Source organism: Humulus lupulus, chromosome 4 (assembly GCF_963169125.1).
Source record: "Humulus lupulus chromosome 4, drHumLupu1.1, whole genome shotgun sequence".
NCBI classification, from domain to species: Eukaryota; Viridiplantae; Streptophyta; class Magnoliopsida; order Rosales; family Cannabaceae; genus Humulus; species Humulus lupulus.
This window is the reverse complement of record NC_084796.1, coordinates 201,614,349-201,635,614: the sequence shown is the minus strand read 5'-3', so window position 1 is coordinate 201,635,614 and position 21,266 is coordinate 201,614,349. Positions and strand designations below refer to the sequence as shown.

The 21,266-nt window shown below is 40.8% G+C and overlaps 1 protein-coding gene across 1 annotated transcript; it reads left to right on the top strand.

Annotated features, from left to right (window-relative positions):
- The first annotated feature begins 14,326 nt into the window (after positions 1-14,326).
- LOC133831113 (telomere repeat-binding protein 2) lies at positions 14,327-19,099 on the top strand. Its single transcript, XM_062261278.1, has 10 exons — positions 14,327-14,491; positions 14,600-14,650; positions 15,327-15,405; positions 16,136-16,322; positions 16,722-16,774; positions 16,962-17,052; positions 17,278-17,924; positions 18,258-18,485; positions 18,567-18,623; positions 18,705-19,099. Exons 3-10 carry the CDS (start codon positions 15,352-15,354, stop codon positions 18,816-18,818), a joined length of 1,431 nt encoding a protein of 476 aa, XP_062117262.1. The 5' UTR covers positions 14,327-14,491; positions 14,600-14,650; positions 15,327-15,351; the 3' UTR covers positions 18,819-19,099.
- Positions 19,100-21,266: the final 2,167 nt, after the last annotated feature.

The following is a 21,266-nucleotide window of genomic DNA, read 5'->3' as shown; positions in this document are numbered from 1 at the left end:
CTGCAACCAAACCACGACGTCTTACCAGACCACAATCACTATAATTAACTGCTCCCAATCGTGGGGGAGAATAGCCAAGAGAATTCCAAAAGTCTAAGGATAAGTGACAATTTCCACTTTTCCCTTTAAATAGACCCATAAGTGTGCTCACAACCCATAAGCAAAAAAAAAAAAAAAAAAGCATTTTGGTCGTGACCTCTAAAGCCTCTCCTCCTCTTGGCCGAAATCCTCCAAGAACTCCAAGAAGGCTCCAATTTTCTTCAAGCAAATCCAAGGGTTCCTCAAGAAATCAACACCTACTCAAGACATTTGGGTAAGCTCTTCTTCCTCATCTCCATTTGTAGGTTTTTTTTTTCCTTAAAGCTTGAAAAATTCCTTGTATGCCGAAACCCTCTTTAGAAAATATATTCTTGGATTTGTGTATGAATCTTTGGTGAATGATGCATATTGTGGCTGTTTTGATGTAGTTTAGGCTATGGGTAAATCAATTTTGTCTCCAATTTTCATGAAAATTTGAAGAAAAAATAAATTTTCACCCCAAATTGCATATGTGGGTTTATGGGTATTTGATGAGCAAATAGGATCCCTAGAACTTTGTAAACCTTTCAAACCCCACATTTTGATTTTCTTGTAGTGTATTATGAGTGAGAAAAATGTGTTTGTGCCAATGCCCTTTGAGATTTGATGTAATGTCCCATAACTAGCCTCTCGGAAATAGCATGCTAGGGATTTATGTATATGGACGATTGGCCATATTCTTTGAAAATCACCAAGGGCACCATAACTATGTTTTCCCAAGTCACACGACTTTGCCATCGTCTGCTCGGATGAGCACCTAGCCGATCGGACACCCTTCTAGCTCCTCGGACAAACGACCCAGCCACTCGGACACACACGTATCTCCTCGGATGCGCGCCTGTTGCAGCTCCTCGGATGCGTGCCAGCAGCTCCTCAGATGCGTGCCAGCAACCCCTCGACACCTACTTCTTAGACACGCGCATACGCAGCCAACCGATTGGTCATCACACCATCCGCCCAGTCATGCTGCAGCTTCGCTCGGACACCGTGCCCATCCGCTTGAGCACTGTGCCCATCCGCTCGGGCACCACGCATCCGATCGGTCATGACGTGCCTTCACTCGGACACATGAATGCCCCCCAAAATTTGGGCTTGAAAAAAATTTCTTTTTCCCTCATACACTTTTATTTTGAGGAGTAAAATATATTTTTACTACCCAGAAAAATATTTTCCGAGCAGTAAATAAATATTTTTCCTTTGCACTGATTGATTTATGTTTGTTTGGTTACTCACCTCCCCATACTTTCTTTTTTGTAGATGAATCGCTTCGATTATAGGGGAGGTGACAACCATATAAACTCTGACACTTCAATTCCCCAATCAAGCGACACTCCTCAAAGTAGCGACTCTTCATCCAAATCCCCTAGCAGTCGCACCCTCGAAGATCGCCTTCGTCACCTTAAAAAGATCCTTCCCCGGTCAGCCTTATATTTCCTTCACGAAGAACAGTTTCTCAACCAACAGGCTGAACATCCAGAAATGAGGGTGAAGAAATCCAATCGACTTCCTCAAGACCAAGACCCTCAAGTGGCTCGCAGAGCGGCACAGAAGGTAGTGGAACGTAGTGAAATCCAAACTGCAGCTTCTTCAAGACCGCCTCGCCAGATACAAAAAACCAGCAAACCTCAGAGAAAAATCATCCATAAATTTACAACCGAGATTCAACAATTAGCTGTTCAAAAACCAAGAAAAGACGAAGACGAAACACCCTCTTGGTTCACAGCCAAACCTTCCAAACTTAACCCCAGCATGTTTGATAAACACATTCAAGCTTCAATGTCTCCCCTTTCCAAATTGCTCCTAATGGGATTCAGGCATTATCTGCTTCATACATTCTATACTTCTTGCAAGGTTGGGATCCACCAACTCCTCATGAAGTGCACTACCTCTTCGACTTTAGGACCAACCCAAGCCACAAGAATACAGGTTTTCTCCACCTATTCCACAGGCATAAAGGGATCAAATACCTCCATGGTATTGCTCATAAGTCAAATCCCGGAAAATACTATACAGAGTATTTTCTGACTTCATATATTAAGGCCAACAACTTGGCCTTCACACATGCAAGTCCGTTTCACCAACCTCTGCCAACTAAGGAAATGTGTTCCCGAGCAGAAGAACTGGCCAACATGTCCACCGGGGAGAAAAATGTAAAAGAATTGGTCAACGTGGACAATCTTCAGATGGTGGGGTTGTTACCAAGCAACCAAAACATCATAGGAGAAAGCACTACTGAGGAAGCGAACGCAACTGACCAGTCCAACGCTGACACTGAAGTAGTGACCGATCAGTTCTCTCCTAAACCATCTCCCTACTCTCGTAGACCAGGCGACCTTATTATTAGGGAACCCCTTCCAGAGGACCAGCGTAGATGTGTCATTCCTACACAACCTGGGAAAGGAAAGACCATTGAGCTCCATAGGGACTTCAGCTCATCATCTGAAGAAGAGGACGACTTTCTTGATCAAATCCTAAACTCAGGTTCAGTAGCCATAGTTTGATGTTTGGTTATAAGTAACTTTCCTTGAGAATGGTTGTACAGAATCTATAGAGTTGTCTGGTAGTAGTAAAATTTTTATTTATCTTTATATTGCTCTAATTTTTACTAACAAATCTTGTGCTTCACTCTTTTGCAGATTCAGAGATGTTCAAGCAATTCAACACCACCCTTGCCCAAAAGAGGAAACCTGGGGAGGGAAGTAGCTCAAACCCTCCAAGTAAAGTTGCAAGGACAATATCGACCAGTCAGGGGAGACAATCCGACTAGCCCATCACCATCCCGCAGCTGACTCCCTCATCAATTCCTCCTTCTGCTAGTTTAACCCCCACTCGCTCGACTGGCTTAAGTGAGCCCCTTTGCATCGTTGGTAACATTGGGAAGGAATTGCTTGACCAAACTCTTCACGATGCTTCAACAATTCAAACCCTTGAATCTTTGCCTTGGCTCAGTGTTGAAGTCATCCTGCAAAGGGAGCTTGCCCAACTGATGAATGTAAGTATTTTATCATAAGACATCCCAGTTTGTTATTAATTGTTTTTAGTTGTAGTAACTTTTTGTTTTCCACTGCAGTCGCCTATCAGTCATGCTCAGCACCGAGCAGTAGACTACAAGGAGTTAATCAAGGTCTTAAATGATCAGCTGGTGGAAGCCCAAACCAAGGTAGAAACTTTAACTTCCTCTGAAAGGGATCTCAGATCCAAGGTCGAGCAGGTGGATAAGACCATTGCCGAGCGAGATGGATCTCTTAGGGAGATGGCTGATGAAAACTAGAAACAAATTCAAATAAACAAGAAGTTGACTGATTAGCTGGAAAAAATGACTTGCGAGAACGAGGAGCTGAAGCGAGAAAAGGAAGCCGATCTTGCTCGCTATGAAGAGATTTGTTTCAACTGCTTCTACCAGGTATGGAAGTTGAACAAGCCCCTCAACCTCTACTTTCTCACAGAGGAGGCCAAGGCAGAAGAACTTGCCAAGTGCGAGGCAAAGGCCGCTGAGGAGGCAGCCAATCCTGCTGGTGTTACGCCCTTTTATCCTACGTTATCGTTCCGACTAGAGGAAGTCACCGATGCCGAGGATGGTGTTGATCAACCTGAGTGACCATCCGACCAGGGAGTCCCTTAGCCGAACAGTAAGCCTTTAGCTGACCAGAGAACCCCTCATCCGACTAGTAGACACTTATTTTATATCTTGTTATTATACTTTGCTCGTATGGCCGAGCTGTTGGCATGAACACTTTACTTTTTAGACTTTAGTCATTTAACCATTTTATTCTGATAGATGCCTTACATTTTCATATGAGTACTTAGTTTTCTAACTTAGAAATTCCAAACATTTCATAAGTCACTACTAAGTATGCTTTCTCACATTCTTATTGCTCTAACATTTTATGAGCATAGCGTTTTGTTTACACACGAATAATTGTTCTTAACTTAAAATTTTGAAAAAATTCCAAGTTACTTAAGCTTTGTAAAACAAGTTAGCTTAACAGCCTTTTTTGACTTCAAAAATTTACAAGTCAGCCTAAAAAAAATATCTTTGCTTGTGTTGAATCATATACCAGTATACCCTATGTGCCCCCCAAGTGATTGAGGGTTGAAAAATCCTTGATCACTTTCTACTTGACTGAATTTGTTTGAGCAGTTATTACTTGTGAAACACATGGAATATAAAGAGGATATTTCAGCAGTTAAACACTGCAAAAATAGTTAACCATTTAAATGTTGGCAATTGATCTGATGGATACCAACCAGTTGAACACTGCTCGGTTTTTTCCTCTCAAAAAACTTATAATTTTTTTTTAAATGCATTGACAGTTGAACACTGCCAAAGTAAAAATAATCAACACATAAGCAAAATTTGTAGCAAGATTCGACCGCGCTGCGCATGATCTCTTTTATTACTCGTAAAAAATAAGGACAAAGCGTGTCTAATTACGAGTCTCAAACAAAATAAAATTGTTCAAAAATAAAATGACTAATTAGAAAATAGCCAGTTCACAATCAAACTTAAATAACAGGTTAAACACTTGAAACTAAGCTACTGCTCTGTAAGCAGTATTTATTGATAATATTTCCTCAAGTGCTCGCCATTCCAATAGTTCCTGATCAGCTCTCCATTTAATCGAGAAAGTTTGTAAGTGCCGGGTGGCAGGACTTGCTCAATCTGATACGGTCCCTCCCAATTTGGTCCTAGCACTCCAGCCGCTGGGTCTTTGATGAACACCTTTCTAAGGACCAAATCTCCGACCTGGAATTTTCGATCTCTAACTTTGGAATTAAAATAGCGGGCCACTTTTTGTTGATGGGCAGCAACTCTCAAGCTTGCTTTTTCTCGTTTTTCTTCAACAAAATCCAAAGATTCAGCTAACAACTGGTGATTCTCCTCCTGGTCATACGTGGTTCTCCGATGAGATGGTGGGTCTACTTCGACAGGCAACATGGCTTCATATCCATATGCCAAGGAAAAAGGGGTATGACCAGTTGTTGTCCGGGCAGTAGTCTTGTATGACTAAAGGACCTCTGGCAATTCTTCCGCCCAAGCACCTTTAGCTTGTTCTAGACACTTTTTTAGAGTATCCTTCAAAGTCTTATTTACGACTTCAACCTGCCCATTGGCTTGCGGATGAGCTATCGAGGAGAAACTTTTCGTAATGCCATGTCTAGTGCAGAAATCAGTAAACAAGTCACTATCGAACTGAGTGCCGTTGTCAGAGACTATCTTCTTGGGCAGACCATAGCGACATATTATATTCTTAACCACAAAATCTAACACTTTCTTTGAGGTGATCGTTGCTAGTGGTTCAGCTTCGGTCCACTTGGTGAATAATCCACAGCAACTACTACGAACTGCACTCCTTCTTTTCCTTTGGGCAGTCTCCTAATTAGATCAATTCCCCATACTTCAAAAGGCCATGGACTCTGCATCTGCTTCAAGACATTCGGAGGCGCCCTAGGTATTTTAGAAAATCTCTGGCATTTATCACACTTCTTCACATACTCCATGGAATCCTCATTCATTGTAGGCCAGAAAAATCCTTGCCGCAAAATCTTTTTGGAGAGACTTTGCCCCCCAGCATGATCTCCACAGAACCCCTCGTGCACTTCGGTCAGTAAGTTTTTCGACTGGTCAGGTGTTATGCATCTAAGCAGTGGCATAGAGTACCCTCTTCTATACAATACCCCATCCATCATAATATACCTAGCAGCTTGCCTCATAAACTTCTTAGCTTCATTACGATTATCTGGTAGGACCCCTTGCTCAAGGTAAGTAATGATGGGTGTCATCCAAGTGTCAGCTAATGTGATGGGCATGGCTTCTCGTTCGTTAATACTAGGTTCTACCAAGTATTCCACTGGTACTATGTTCAAAGTTTCAGCATCTTTTGCACTAGCCAATTTTGCTAAAGCGTCTGCATTGGAGTTCTGCTCCCGTGGTGTGTACTCCTCGAATTGTGCTAGCAGGTCCTTGGTTTTATTCAAGTACGCCATCATGCGCAATCCCCTTGCTTGATATTCCCCAAAGACTTGGTAGACCACCAACTGGGAATCACTGTTTACTTCAACCGACCGGGCACGAACATCTCTAGCCAGGCGCAATCCTGCTAAGAGGGCTTCATACTCCGCCTCATTATTAGAAGTGTTAAATCCGAACCTCAACGCGCAATGAATTTAGTGCTTCTCCGGTGTGATCAATATAATTCCCGCTCCCGAATGATGTTCGTTTGGCGACCCATCAACAAAAAGTTGCCAAGTAGGAAAATCCTCTCTCTGCCCAGTCGCATGCTCTTGCCGGTCGAGAATATCAAGAATCCCAGTGCATTCAATAATAAAATCCACCAAATCATGTCCTTTAATAGCGGAGCTTGGTTGATATTTGATTTCGAATTGGCCCAATTCAACCACCCATTTAAGTAAACGACCAGATGTCTCTGGCTTCTGTAAGACTTGGCGTAGGGGCTGGTCGGTAAGTACTTTAATGGGATGTGCCTGGAAGTACGGTCGCAATTTGCGAGATGCAAGTACCAAGCAATAGGCTAGCTTCTCGGTCACGGTATACCTTGACTCCGCTCCTATCAACCGCTTGCTAACATAGTATACCGGATGCTGCACCTTATCTTCTTCTCGCACTAGAGCAACACTGATAGCATGCTCTGTGACTGCTACGTAATTAAAAAGGTCCTCCCCATCTATGGCTTTGAAAGAACAGAAGGTTGAGCCAAGTGTTCCTTTATGGCTTGAAAAGCTTGCTCACATTCTTCCGTCCATTCGAATTTTTTGCTTCCTCTAAGCAAGTTAAAAAATGGGACACATTTGTCCGTTGATTTAGAAATGAACCTGCTTAGAGCAGCAATCTGCCCAGTCAAGCTTTGCACATCCTTAATCCTGGCTGGAGACTTCATTTCCGCGAGTGCCTTTATCTTCTCCGGATTCGCTTCTATTCCTCGCGAGTTAATAATAAACCCAAGAAATTTTCCAGAACTTACTCCAAACGAGCATTTGAGGGGGTTCAACTTCATGCTGTACTTTCTCAGTACTGCAAAGCATTCCTCCAAATCTCATACATGTCCTTCAGCTTCCTTTGACTTTACCAGCATATCGTCTACGTACACCTCCATGTTCTTACCGATTAAGTCATTGAACATGCCATTCACTAAACGCTGGTAGGTGGTCGGGAGGGTGCATACTAATCTGATTATACCCCGAGTAAGCGTCCATAAAAGACAAAGTTTCATGACCAGAGGTCGCATCAACCAACTGGTTTATCCTTGGCAAAGGAAAACAGTCCTTAGGACATGCTTTGTTTAGATCGGTAAAATCCACACAAGTCCTCCACTTTCCATTGGACTTGGGCACTAATACTGTGTTTGAAACCCAGGCGGGGTAATAAGCCTCTCTTATGAACCCGTTTTCCTTCAGTCGCTCCACCTCCTCCTTGAGAGCCTTTGCTCGATCCTTGTCAAGCAATCTTCTCTTCTGCTGCACTACTGGGTAGCTTTCATCGACGTTGAGTATGTGGCTAATCACAGTTGGTGAGATACCCACCATATCCTTGTGAGACCAGGCGAAGACATCTTGATTCCTCCTCAAAAATTCTACCAGCTGTGCTCTTACTTCTAACTTCAACTTTTTTCCAACCTTGACCCCTCTGGTCAGGTCATTCTCATCTATTGGGACCTCCTCTAATTCTTCCATGGGTCCTACCTCACTATCATAATCCCCAAAGCGAGGATCAAAGTCCATTCCCTCGCTTTGGGCAACGCCCTATTTGGTGACTTCATCACCGGATGGGACTTGTTGCTTATTGAAACCAAGAGTGCTTTCTTGGCCAACATCTTCTAACATTCTTTCCTGATCGGCTACAACCATAATTCTTTGTTGGTCAACATCCATCTCCTCTACTTCTTCTCTATCTGCACACACAATCCTTAGCCCCCTTTCGTGCTTTAGCTACCGAGGCATTGTAACACTCTCTAGCTTCTCTTTGGTCTCCTTGGACACAACCTATTCCTGCACTGGTCGGGAACTTCATAGAAATGTGCCATATAGAGATTGCCGCGTGCAAGACCGTGAGTAGTGGTCGACCAATCACCACATTATAAGCTGACGAACATCCGACTATCAAAAACTCCGTCATAACTGTCTCGTGCTTCGGAGCATCTCCTGTTGTGACTGGTAACTTGATCGTTCCGGCCGGTGACAACCCTTCTCCAGTAAATCCATATATGATCTGAGAGCATGGCTTCAAGTCATTGATGGATAGTTTCATTATTTCAAAAGATGACTTGTAAATGATGTTCATAGAGCTCCCCGTATCGACCAGACATCTCTTCACCTTCATGTTTGCTATTTGGACTGTAATGACGAGAGGGTCATTATGAGGATATCTCACATGTCGTGCATCATCTTCAGTAAAAGTGAGAGACTCACTTTCATACCGTGGGCTCTTCGGAGGTCGCTCCTCTACAGTCATGACCTCATACATCGATGCTGCATCCAACTCATGTCGGAGTGTTCGAGCATATCTCTCTCTTTCCTTGTTGCTATCCCCAACCAGATGTGGACCCCCACATATAGTGTCCAGAGTGAAGTCCACAGGCTCGGGTTGCAAGGGTGGAGACCACTGTCGCTTAAACCCAGGATTGTTGTTACTTCCCTCTCCTTGGGTCTTTTCTGCTCGATACTTTTTTAATTTCCCCGACCGGAGGAGAAACTCTATTTCGCCTTTGAGATTATTGCATTCATTTGTGTCGTGACCATAGTCTCCATGGAAACGACAAAACTTATTCAAGTCTCTCTTACTCATCTCCTTCCTGATGGGTGGGGATTTTCGGTAGGGAACCTCTTGATGACTCGCCAGATATATCTCTGCTCGGCTGGCCGAAAGAGTGGTGTAATTGGTGAACCGAGGTTCATACTTAGTTGGCTTGTCGTTTGGTCCTGACTTAGCCTTTTTTTCCTCATGGCAGTCAGACCCGTTATTTCCACGTTTCTTCCCACCACTTTGTCCATTTCCACCATTCTTAGGAGGATCAGTTGATCCGTCTCGATTGTTTAGGCCTTTCTCTCCTTTCTCAATCGCGTCATCCAATTTCATATATTTGTCTGCCCAGTCAAGAAATTTTTGTAGTGTTGAAATTGGATTGTGATGAATACTATCCCACAAAGGACTCCGATAGATTATACCAGAAGAAATGGCAACCATCTTCCCCTCATCTCCAACCACAGTTGCTTGGTTGGCTTCTCTCATGAACCTCTGTATGTAGTTCTTGAGAGATTCATCTTTCCTTTGTTTAATATCAGCCAAGTGATTGGTATAAACTGGAGGGGTTCGAGCAGCGCTGAACTGCCTACAAAATTCTTTCTTGAAACTCTCCCAAGAAGTAATGGAGTTCGGCTTAAATTTCCAATACCACTCTTGGGCAGTATCAGAAAATGTAGTGGGGAAAACTCTGCAGCGATAGTCATCGCTCACTCCGAGCAGCTCCATTTGGTCTTCGAACTTCCCCACATGCCTTATTGGATCTTCCTTTTCTGTATAAACTGGCAGTACCAATGCTTTATACTTTGCTGGCGGCTGGGCTGCTCTAATTCGAGCACAGAATGGGCTACCACTCCTGTGGTCTACCGGATCGATTGCAGACGGTCGTTTTGACAGACCTTGAACTGCAGCCGTTAGCACATCAAGCTGGGCCTGAATGCCTGGGGCGACCGCTGGGGGCTCAAGGTCTGGATCGCCTGGTCAGGCGTTCCTATCCGGCGCACCATCATCAAGTATTTCTACTTGACTGGTAGGTCGATTCGAATCTCTCCCTTCGACCAGGACGGTCCTTCTTTTGTCGGCAATGACATCTCTTAAATCCTTTTGAGAGGTACGTCTCCCAAATCGATCGAACACTGTGCTTCGAGTTTTTTCGGAAGGCTTACCGCGCAGGACGTGCTCCATCCCACTGCGCTGCTAGTTGGGATGCAGTGGTGGCCTTTCTGTCTGCGCCGGGCAGTCTTTTCCTCCTTGCTGGTCGTTGCCATCCTTTTCCTTTGACCGATCGGTGTGATGACTATCAGCTTCATCACGACCATTCCCATCTTTGAAGTGCGAAGTTTCTTTACCTCGAGGAGTTCTGGTTTATTCCTGCCCGGGTGAAGTCTTTTTACTGCCTAATCGGTGACTTCCGGATCTGGAAGTTTCTGATCGGTGGCTCTTAGAGGGGGTTCTAGAGTTCCCCCTTTGAGTCGAGGCAGTGCCTGATCGGACCCCATCCTCTTCTCGACTAGGAGGGTTACTCCCGCTTCTGTTCGGTCCTCGAGAATTGGGTCTGTCAGTGGTTTTTCGACCAGCATCTGTGGTCCTTGCTCCTTGGGTAGCTACTCCTCGTGCTGCAGCTTGGGCATTGGCCTGGGTCAACTGTGTAGCCGCCTCCAGAGCGAGTGCAGCCTCGCGGTGTCGCCTATCGGCCTCCTCCTGCCGTCGCCTGATCTCTTCGCTCCTGGCGTCCATCTCCCGTCTTTGCTGCTCAAACGCAGCTTTTTGTCTAGCCATCTCTTCAACGAATGACTCCTGTCGGGCGTTGAATTGCGCCATCTCCTCTTGGAAGGCTCCCATGGCTTCCTGGAGTTGTTCAACCTCTAGAGTCACCTCCTCGAGCAAGACCCTGGGCTCAGTCTCATGGTATTGGGGGCCAGGACCTTCTGATCTAGTAGGCTCTTTAGATGAGCCTGGCTTCTTGGAGGTCGCATTGGTGTTCTTGGGCACCATAATAATACGGTAATTGTGTGTTTTTCTCTTCAGGCTCTCAATGAAAGCACAAAAATGTTGACCACGATTTTGGCCAACGACGAGTAGATGTCAAAACTACACTAAACCTTTAAGAGAAAAAACAACACTGATAATTTTTATAGTGGTTCAGCCCCAAGATGTTGGTAATAGCCTAATCCATTTAGAGTTATGATTTATGGATCTACACTCAAGATCAGATGAACCTGAGTCAACTGAGTTTCTTCAGTATAAATGAAAAGAATACAATATTTCTCTTAGAATACAAATACTCTCTTAGGAAAATCAAAATTCGAATCCCCTCAATGATGCCATGAGCTCTGTATTTATAGGCCCAGGATCGTACAAACCGAAATCCCTCATAATCGGGATATTCCCGTTACTCTCACAATATTTAATTAATAATAACATTTAAAATACAACAATATGCACCTTTTTTGGGATAATCCGAGAGATTCCCGTGTAGGTACAACTAATTCTAGCCGAAGCCGTTATTGGAATTTCGCTTGCATAACGATGATCTGTTTAGTCGGCAACTTCACTCCTTGAAGAAAGACTGGTCGGCCAAAACACTCGACCGGTCGGCCAAAACACTCGACCGGTCGGCCAAAATAGCTGACTGGTCGGCCATGCACTTCACTAGTCGGCCAAAGCACTTTACTGATCGGCCATGCACTCCACCGGTCGGCCAAACACCTAACTGGTCGGTCGAAGTAGGTGACTGGTCAGTCAAAAATCTTTTCCGGTCAGACAAATCACTTCCAAGCTAGATAAGCAATTTTCATATCAGTAATATCACCAGATTAATCTAAAGCTTTGACTCAACCATTCTTTGCTACTTGTCACTTTTATTGCCACGTCATCATTTTCAAATTTTGGGGATAACAATATCTTAATCAGAATTTTAATTTTGTGTTATAATTTAGAAAACAAGGATTTCGCGTTTTCTCTGTTTTGTGATTTTTTTCTCCAAAAATCTAAAATCAAAATCAGGGTTTGTTTGTTCTCTCTACTCCTATCATTTGTATCATTGCTTGTATTTTTTTTTTACTAATTTTTATGACTTGAGTATGTTCCACTAGTAATAAGGTGTATATGGAACATTTTATGACATTTAGGATGCCCAATTCCAAAATAAACTGTGATGGTATTTTTATAGATGACAATGCAATATTGTTATAAATTTAATCAATAACTATTATTAAATTTTAATTTATCAATATAATTAAATTTTACTTAATTAAATCTATTGATAAATCAAAATTTAATATTATACAACCTATGTATATAAAAATTATAAAATTAAAATAATATTCAGATTCAGCTGTTCTAATCACGTATTCAGTTTCTGTTATATTTTCAAATTTAATACCAATCATAGATTCATTTTTTTAAAGCTCAAAAACAGTTTACTGACATTGAGCTAATCATATTTTCATAAACATGATTTTAGTCAATAAATTCAGATTTTCATTTCAGAATCTCACTTTTCAAAAATATAGTTTTCTAATCGCGAACCAATCAGACCCTCAACAATCATTTTAATAATTTTTTTTCTTAATAAAAGAAACCCATAAAACAAGTTTTTCATTAGGGGTGTACACGGGTCGAATTTTCGGGTTTCGGGTTCATCGGGTTCGGGTTTTGCGGGTTTCGGGTTAAGAAAAATAGTACCGAAACCGATCTGAAATTTTTGAGTTTTTTCGGGTTCGGGTTCACTCGGGTTCGGGTTCGGGTTGGCTGGGCCATTTGTGATTTTGGGCCGAAAAGCCCAGATTTGCAAAAATGCCATTTTTTTTTTCAAAAATACCATCTTTTTCCAAAAATATGGTTGTTTATTTGCTAAAAAAAAACATTGTGAGTTATAATAGTCCATACTTTTATTTAACATTATTTAACTTTATATTTATTTTTATTCAACATTTAAAAGTTGTGATTATATTTTTTAATGTAAGAGTTATATTAAACTATGTTATTAAATTAATGGATAAGTGTGATTTTTTATTAATGGATAAGTGTGATTTTTTTTTTTTTTTGAAAAATAAAAAGAAGTCATAAAGTAATTCTAATCTTTTGGAACTTGAAAGACTTTGTTTGTATGAAACATTCATTCATTAAAAAAAAAGTATTAAAAATCAAAACTTTACAATTGAAAGGATGTTTTGGCCGATTGCAACACATAGTAGCCCCAAGCCAAGTTTCAATCCCAAACTTAGCTAAATACAAATTTTACAAAACATATATACTAACTGATTTACAGAAAGAAAATATACATATATATATATACTAAATGTAAATATATATACTCAATCACAAATTTTACAAAACATATATACTAACTGATTTACAGAAAGAAAAAAAAAATATACATATATATATACTAAATGTAAATATATAAACTCAAGGTGGCCGTGCTTACCGGACTGCTGTTGGCGAGGCGAGGCGTCGAGGCGTGCCGCTGGTGGTGGCCGGCCGTGCGATCTGGTCTGGTGGTGCCGCCGCCGCGTGAGTGCTGAGGGTGAGGGAGGCTCTCGTCTCTCGTCTCTCGATGGGTCGGCAGTCAGTGGCACTTGGCGAGCCGGCAGCCGTGCTTGAGGAGAGGTGAGGAGGTTGCTGTGGGAGGCTGCCTTCTTGAATGAAACGAAAGAGAAGAAGAAAAAAAAAAGGGTCGGGTTCTCTTCTTAGTTCAGTTTTTTCAGATTTTTTTAAAAATTTTTTGGTCGGGTTTCGGGTTACACCCGAACCCGACGTGGCTTGATTATTAAACCCGAACCCGACCTGATATATTTTGGGTTCGGGTTGGATTAGACCCGAATTTGATGGGTTTTTCAAAAAAATGGGTTTTTCGGGTTTGAGTCAGGCGAGTTTTGTGGGTCAAATATTCACCCCTAATTTTCATACCTTTAGTAGAATAGTGCTTCAATTTCATTGCATGATCATTATAAAAGCCCAATAGAAAATGGGCCCACATTAACCAACGGTCCGCAACCGAGCAGTATTAGAAAAACATAAATGAAAATATTAGTAGCTTTTTTAATTAACGGACATATAAAAAGCCGTGTACTTAATAATAATAAACAATTAATTAGGCATAATAATAATTTAATAAATAGGACAGTTGGGGGGGTTCATTAAAATAAAAATAGTAGTCACTGCTACTAGATAACGTCTACGGACACTTACAAAGGGAGATGATTATTATTGACACGTTGTCCATGCGGAAAACTAATATGCCACACAATCTTACCGGGATTAAACTTTAACGGCGGCTACGTAACGCCGTCAAACGAGTCAAACGGAGACGACTTTCACAGTTACTTATTACGACAAACCATTATTATTCAATGTCTTCCACGTGTCCCTGGTAGTACCGGATTTGAAACGCGCATTATGCTACACAGCTCGGAAAAAAAAAAACGAAGAAAAAAAAGGTAAAAAAAATAAAAATAAAAATAAAAACTTATTTGGATTCCGCAGAAGGAATAAAACTGCGCCAAGCCTTCGTTCATGCATTTCTTTATCTTTCTCTCTCTTTCTTCTCCAATTCGTGTCGCTTTTTGGCGGTTTTGAGGCTTTTCGGTTTCGAACATTCGCTCGAATTTCTCTGACGTCTCTCCCCTCCCTCTTTTCTCTCTCGGAGAGGTCAGATCTTCATCTTCGCGTTCACGTTCTAGCTTTTGGATCTTGATCTTGATTTTATTTTGCTTTTGTTTTTGTATTTTTATTTTGAGGATTTTCATCGAGTTGCAGATCGGAGAGTTTGGAGCTCGTTGGAAGGATTTGCTTACTGATTTGACTGAGGTATTTTATTTTTGGTCGTTTTAGTGTCTGATTGTCTTCCGAGAAAATGAAGGAAAAACCCGGAAATCTTGGTGTTTTTAGTGTATTATTTTTTCGAAAAATAAATCCGTATTTTATTCGATCAATTTCAATGTATTTCCTGAGTATCGTTCTCATATATTTTTTCCTTTCTTTTATTGTAAAAAATCTGAGCTTATTAGCTCATTACAGCTGGCATGAGATGTTTTAATTTCTTTTTTCTTTATTTTAATTTTATAGCTTATACATCGGGCCTATATGCAAATGGTCCGAAATCTTTTTTTTTTGTTGTATTAACCATTTTCTTACCAACCAAACAGTGTCATCTGAATTCTAATTCTCAGTGGTTTTCTTCTTTAAATCGTTCGTCAGATTGTTTATTCGTGCTGCGATTGTTTATTATTATTTTTTTGAATCATCACAATTTTGTTTTTTAAAAATTCGAATGATTTGCATGTGTATAAATATGCAATTTTTACTCTGGTTTAGATTTTGTAAACACGATTTTATTGCATTTGACTCTCTGTTTATGTTTTGTTAATATACTTGTAGCTTATTCTATAGGACTTGTTTGGCTGTTGGACTTGATTCGTCTGTAGTGTTTCGAAGGCTATTTTCTCCATTTATTTTATAACTGCTATGTGTTTTGGAAATGTAGGATTAATCTCAAGTGTTTTCATGAGATGGATAAAGAAGGACATTATCGTAAGAAGTTTCCTAACATGAAATCCCAACGGGTGAGATTTCATTGCTGATTTTATTTATATTTTATCCTGTCAAATTTTTGTAAGTGTGTTGTACATTGGGCATTAATTTTCACTCGTTTCATTTGTACATACGGAATTCGTTTGGTTACTAGATGTTTGAACGACAGGTTTAGGTTCCTGATCATTTTTAGATGTTTGGACGACAGGTTTGGTCACTAGATGTTTGAACGACAGGTTTGGTTACTAGATGTTTGAACGACAGGTTTAGGTCCCTGATTATTTGGTGTTGAATCCCAAGACTTGGGATGAAATCTAGTCTCAGCAGGGTTGGTGAGGGTAGGGTTATGGATAAAGTAAGGGAGAGAGTGACCAATTACTTCACTTTGTGTTTTCTACCAGTAACAAAGAAATCAAAACTGTCTATTTAATGCGAAATAGAATCTATGTACTTTTAATTTGAGTTCTTGGTGTTAGCAGCCCTGTCATTGCTGTATAAGAGTCCCCCATTGAATAGAAGTGGGAATGCTAATACATTTATAAGGCCACGAGTTACTCCATTGCTAATTGCAATTGGTTTTGAGGTAGAATCTTATGTATCTTAACATGCTATACCCTCATTGGAAATATGATCCTTACAATTTTTAATGTTCTGATTGTTATCTGCGGTTGGTTTGATTACTAGAGTTTAGAAAGTGTTCTTTGAATGTTCTGATTTTCATTGTTTTGATCGTTGTCTCATCCATTTGTTCTGTTATCATAGGTGAAGGCTGAAGAATCTTTTGCTCCTGCATTAGAAGATGAAACAGTGGAGCATTTACTGGCAGAACCTAAAATCGAGAATGTTTCTGTAGATGGTGTGTTACATTTTGGTGAGGAGAATGCAGAAAAATGCTTCGGATTCGATGATGAGTTTTCACGATATGAATATTTTTCTGATACATATAGAGGTAACATTATAAACATACACTACACTTTCTTTTGTGGGACTTGCAATCATATTGTGCATGCCTATATATATATTTCTTTTTTCATGTACTTCATGGGCTAGACAATTTTTTTCCTCCTATTTGCTTTTTTAATTGGAAGTAGAATTTACAAATAGATGTGAGAACATGGTGCATTAGTTGAATTCTTAATTCCTGGATATGCTTGTGTAGAGTACTTCTGCCTGAGGTTGTGGGGTTACATTGCACGACTTTATTGTGAAATTTGTAGTTGAAGGGTCAATTACTATTTTGGATGCTGCTGTTTCTCTCTTTTCCTTTGTATTATTGGTCGCTAAAAATCTTTGTACAGTCGTTCTAATGCTGTTCTACTTTCTTGCTTTCTTCTTCTTGTCCAAAAAGGTGGGTTGCATTCTAATACTGCTCAGCAAGGAGAAGATGAGTTAGAATTTGGAGTATGTATCTTTTTCAAACATTTTATTATCTTGCCGAATTATTAATTTTCTGCAATATATTCCGTGTGAAAGTTACTCTTCTTTCTTTGAGTATGTTACACCATGTTGGTCTGTGGCCCTTTTTGAGGGTTGGTGGTTCTACATGCGATATTTCGATCCATCTTTTGATGAGATTGTGATTTAGTAGGTTCTTGATGGGTTGCTGGATGAAGTTGAAGAAATTGAGGATCTTCATGCAGCAGATGGTCTTGCCAGTCCAAGTGAAGATTTTCTTCTGGGTAAATTTTTTAAACTATTTTCTTGTTTTCAGATTTCAGTCACACATTTTGTTTTAATTGCAACAATGCGTTTCCTTCCTTGTAATGGAGGATTTGTTGTTTTGTATTCAATGTTATCTCTCCTAAAACTTGAATTCATATCTAAGAAAAAGAATGAACAAAAGATTTATCGCAACCTGCATCTGTTCCTCCTTTTTCCTTTTACTTATACTTGTTCCCATACAGATATTGGTTTTCCTGGAAAAGTTTGTGGAATGGATTATGGCCCCCCCTGTTGGGGATCACTAACAAGAAATGTAAGTTCTGCGAGTCCATCTCCAGGATTTAGCGGAAGTAGTAATAGTCCTGTTGGGATATCAGAATCATCATCTGTAACGATTCAAGAATCAGAATGCAAGAATGACTCCCTTAACAAGCCAGAAAATCACGAGTTACCAGCTCTTAGGTACAGGCGAAGGCGTGAAAAGCCAGTTTCACTTGAGTTTCGGAATCCTAGTCTGTCAGATGACGACGACGATCCTTTATTGAGTTCCATGTTAATAAATAAACATGGGAGGAAGTCAGGTGATGCAAGCAAAATTGGTGCTTCTCGTAGAGAGAAAAGACTGCGTAAGCCTACTCAGAGGTACATTGAAGAATTTTCAAATAAGAAGTCAAAACATCTCAAGGGACAAGGAAAATTTTCTGCTGTTTCTGCTGCTGGTATGAAGAACAAACAATTGAAGGTTAAATCTCCTAATGAACTTCATATAGTAAGGTCTGGAACATTGTCCTCAGTTCCTGAAGAGGAGTTTCCTGGTGAAACTAAAATTCCGGTGGTCCCTGAGGTTCGGGCTCGCAGAGGACGTCCGAAGAAGCAGATTTCAGTTTTGGTAGGAAATTTCAACTTTATTGTGTTTCTTTTTATCCATTGTTAATTTTATTTAGTAACTTTATACCACCTTAGTCTCATTCTTTATGCATAATCTCAGTTGATTTAAATGATTTGCTTGTTCATCTGATTTATTAATTAGTTTAGCAAACAAAGTAAAGTAGAATTGCAGATGCTCTTTTTGTCTTTTGATTAATTACTAAAAACAGTTGGGATTGGGTTTCTCATTAAGGATGACTTAATTGTATGTTCTCCTGTATTCTTGAGCTTGTGAACATTGTACATTCCTTGATTAAGTTCCACATTTCCAATAAATCATTACCCTTTCATGTAGGTAACCAAACCAAAGGAAGAAGTCTTTACATCTGACTCTGATGATGACCGGGTGAAGAAAAGGAAAAGATCTGAAAAGCACGATCGTAGGAAGCATCAAAGAATGTGGACTATTACAGAGGTAACCAAGTTGGTAGATGGTATTTCTGAATATGGAGTTGGACGATGGACCGACATCAAAAGATTCCTTTTTACAACATCTGCGTATCGCACACCCATAGATCTCAGGGTATGACTCCTCTTCCCACTAATTAAATTTGGTGCTTCTTAATAAGCATACTCTAAAGTTGATACTGGTTTTTCTCTCCAGGATAAGTGGCGAAATCTTCTGAGAGCCAGCTCTGTGCAGAAACTGAAGAAGAAAGAGGTATTGATTCTATCCATTTACATTTTCAGCTATCTGGTTTGGCATTTGGAAAATCATTCTTATAATATGGTCGATATACAGGCTGAAGAAAACCAGTTGCATGCCTTGCGTCCATTGCCAAAGTCTCTGATACGCCGAGTTCGTGAACTGGCTAAAATTCACCCGTATCCAAGGGAACGCGGTCAGAAATCATGAACAAAAGTAGAACACCTTTACTTGAAGCAAGCAGATTTGCATACTGGCAGCGGCGGACTAGGCAGTTAGTGGGATGTATTTAAATTTAGTTGTAAAAAATCAGTGTTCTTAATTGAGTATCTTATTAACATCAAAGTTCTTGGATAATTCCAAATCAAATGTCACAGAATGGGTTCTAAAATTCAAATTGTAATAGGTATGGGGATTGTTAACTGACGTTTAAGCAAAAATAGTTTTAAGTCCTTTCTTATAGCAGCACTCCCTGCTTATCTTTATCATTACTCTTGATGAGTTTTATTTATAGCATGTTTACCTGCAGTTTGTGCTTTTTTGAGGTGAATAAATAAATTTGACAAGAAAAAAAGTTATATTGCCGAAGTGCACCGCCTTTAAAAGGAAATAGCCTTTTTGATACCTCGAAAGCTTCGTAACTTTAATTCATATTATGTGCGCACGTCTCGGAGGCTCACTTTCATGTATTCTATGGAAAATAATAATATCTTCTTTTGAAGGTGCTCGTAGAAATCTGAAAAATTAATTGGTAATGAATGGAATAACGCAGTGGTCTATGTGTGTTGATATCTTTACATCTATTTGATGAGGGATACTTTAATGTGCCGATATCTTCAGATCTATTTGATGAAGGATACTTTAATATACCCTTCAAGACGCTGACTACATAGTATAGAGGGGTTTGATAAGAAATATTAGATTACATCTCAAAATCAATTGATAATGAGTTAAATAACCCATAGTCTTATATGTGTTGATATTCTCATATTTATTTGATGTTGGACACTCTAATAACTAAACCTTGGAATGTTATTCTTAGAGCATTTATTCGATGTTGGTAACTTTCTCGAGGGGTGACACTTTGGCTTCCCATGATGTCACACCCCAAAAAGATAACGCCACGTGCTGACTCCCCATTAATGAGGAGTCCACTCCACACCCAAAACGTCCAATCTGTACTAAAGTGTCCCTTCACCCTGTACTCGAGGCTCTCTTTTCCAATGCTAGTAATTGCGATCCATGCCTTGGAAATCGTGACCATTGGATCAAACCCGAGTACCTACCCCGTAGGTGATCAACGGCTAGGGGGGGATTACTTCCTCTCTATGTTTTCGAGTATAAAACTTGAAATTCCCCCCTCGCCTCAACATTTTTGGCATTTGAAATCTCCTCTGCAAGCAGAGCCCTTCACTCTCCCCCTTTCCCTCCCAAACCAAAAAAATATAACACCATCTTCATCCTCTTATCAATGACCTAGACAACTGGAGAGAATCATAGTATCTCTGGATCAACGACGTAAAGCATTTCCTTGTCCAGACGCATCTCGAAGATTCATCTTGAGTAAGTCTTTACCTCTTATCTTATTGTGTTGGAGTTTTTTGGGAGATTTTGCATGCATGTTTAGGTTGTGGTTTTCTCTGGGAGTTATAGGTCCTCTTGGCCTTTTTTTGGCCTTTTAAGCCCGTTTCGGTGTTAAAAATGACCAAAACGGGTCACTTGGGCCTATCTTCACTTTTTCTGTGTTTCTGGACATTCAACTGGAATCTGGAAAATTTCCAAATTCTGGCTAAGGTAACGAATTCTGGTGGTTCTTTCCGGCATCCAATTTTGGTTCTGAGGACACCTCAATTGCTTAGGCTTTCTCTTCTGCTCCACCCCTTCGAGCAGTTGTCTTAGAAATCCTCGCTTTGGCCTATTTTTCTTCTATTCAGGACACTAACTGCTTGATTTTTTCTATTTCAGATGTCCGAAGAGCTATACCACCTCCACCAACACAGTTTTTATCATTTTGATCAAGAAATTATCAACATGACTCGAGAAGCACGAAGAGTACCAGAAGAACGGAGAGAACCGCCCTCGGAGCAGGGCTATTCCCTAGTGGCCAGAGGGAACCTCATCCAACACATCGGCCATTCCGAGGTGGCGCCTCGGAGGAGATAAACATGGGGCCTATGGCTGGGACTCTTCCTTACACAGCTGACAGCTTCGAAGCCGAGAACATCCCCAACAAATTGAGGCATCAGAGGGCGTTGAACAAGATCATCTCCTACTATGGGATTGGTGAGAACATTCTAATGCGCCTACCCAGAGAGTCAGAAAGGGCTCACTAGAGCGTGAATGGCCTTGCATCCTGGAGCGATTCACACGTGCAAGCAGGGGGAGCCCTGCCCTTACACCAGTATTATGTTGATTTCCTCAAATTTGTCGGCATAACTCTTTCCAACTAACCTCGAATGGGAAAAATGCACTATCCGAGCATCGTCCTCGAAGAATGTGATGACTTGATCCACATTCGGGGAATTTGTGCTAGCAGCTGGGCCAGTGCCAACACTTCGTTGTCGTGGTTTAGGTCATGCGCATAACAATTCTGAGAGCCCCTCAACGTGCCTCCGAGGTGGGGTCCTTAAGAGATAGTCCCAACTTTCCCGTTCACCT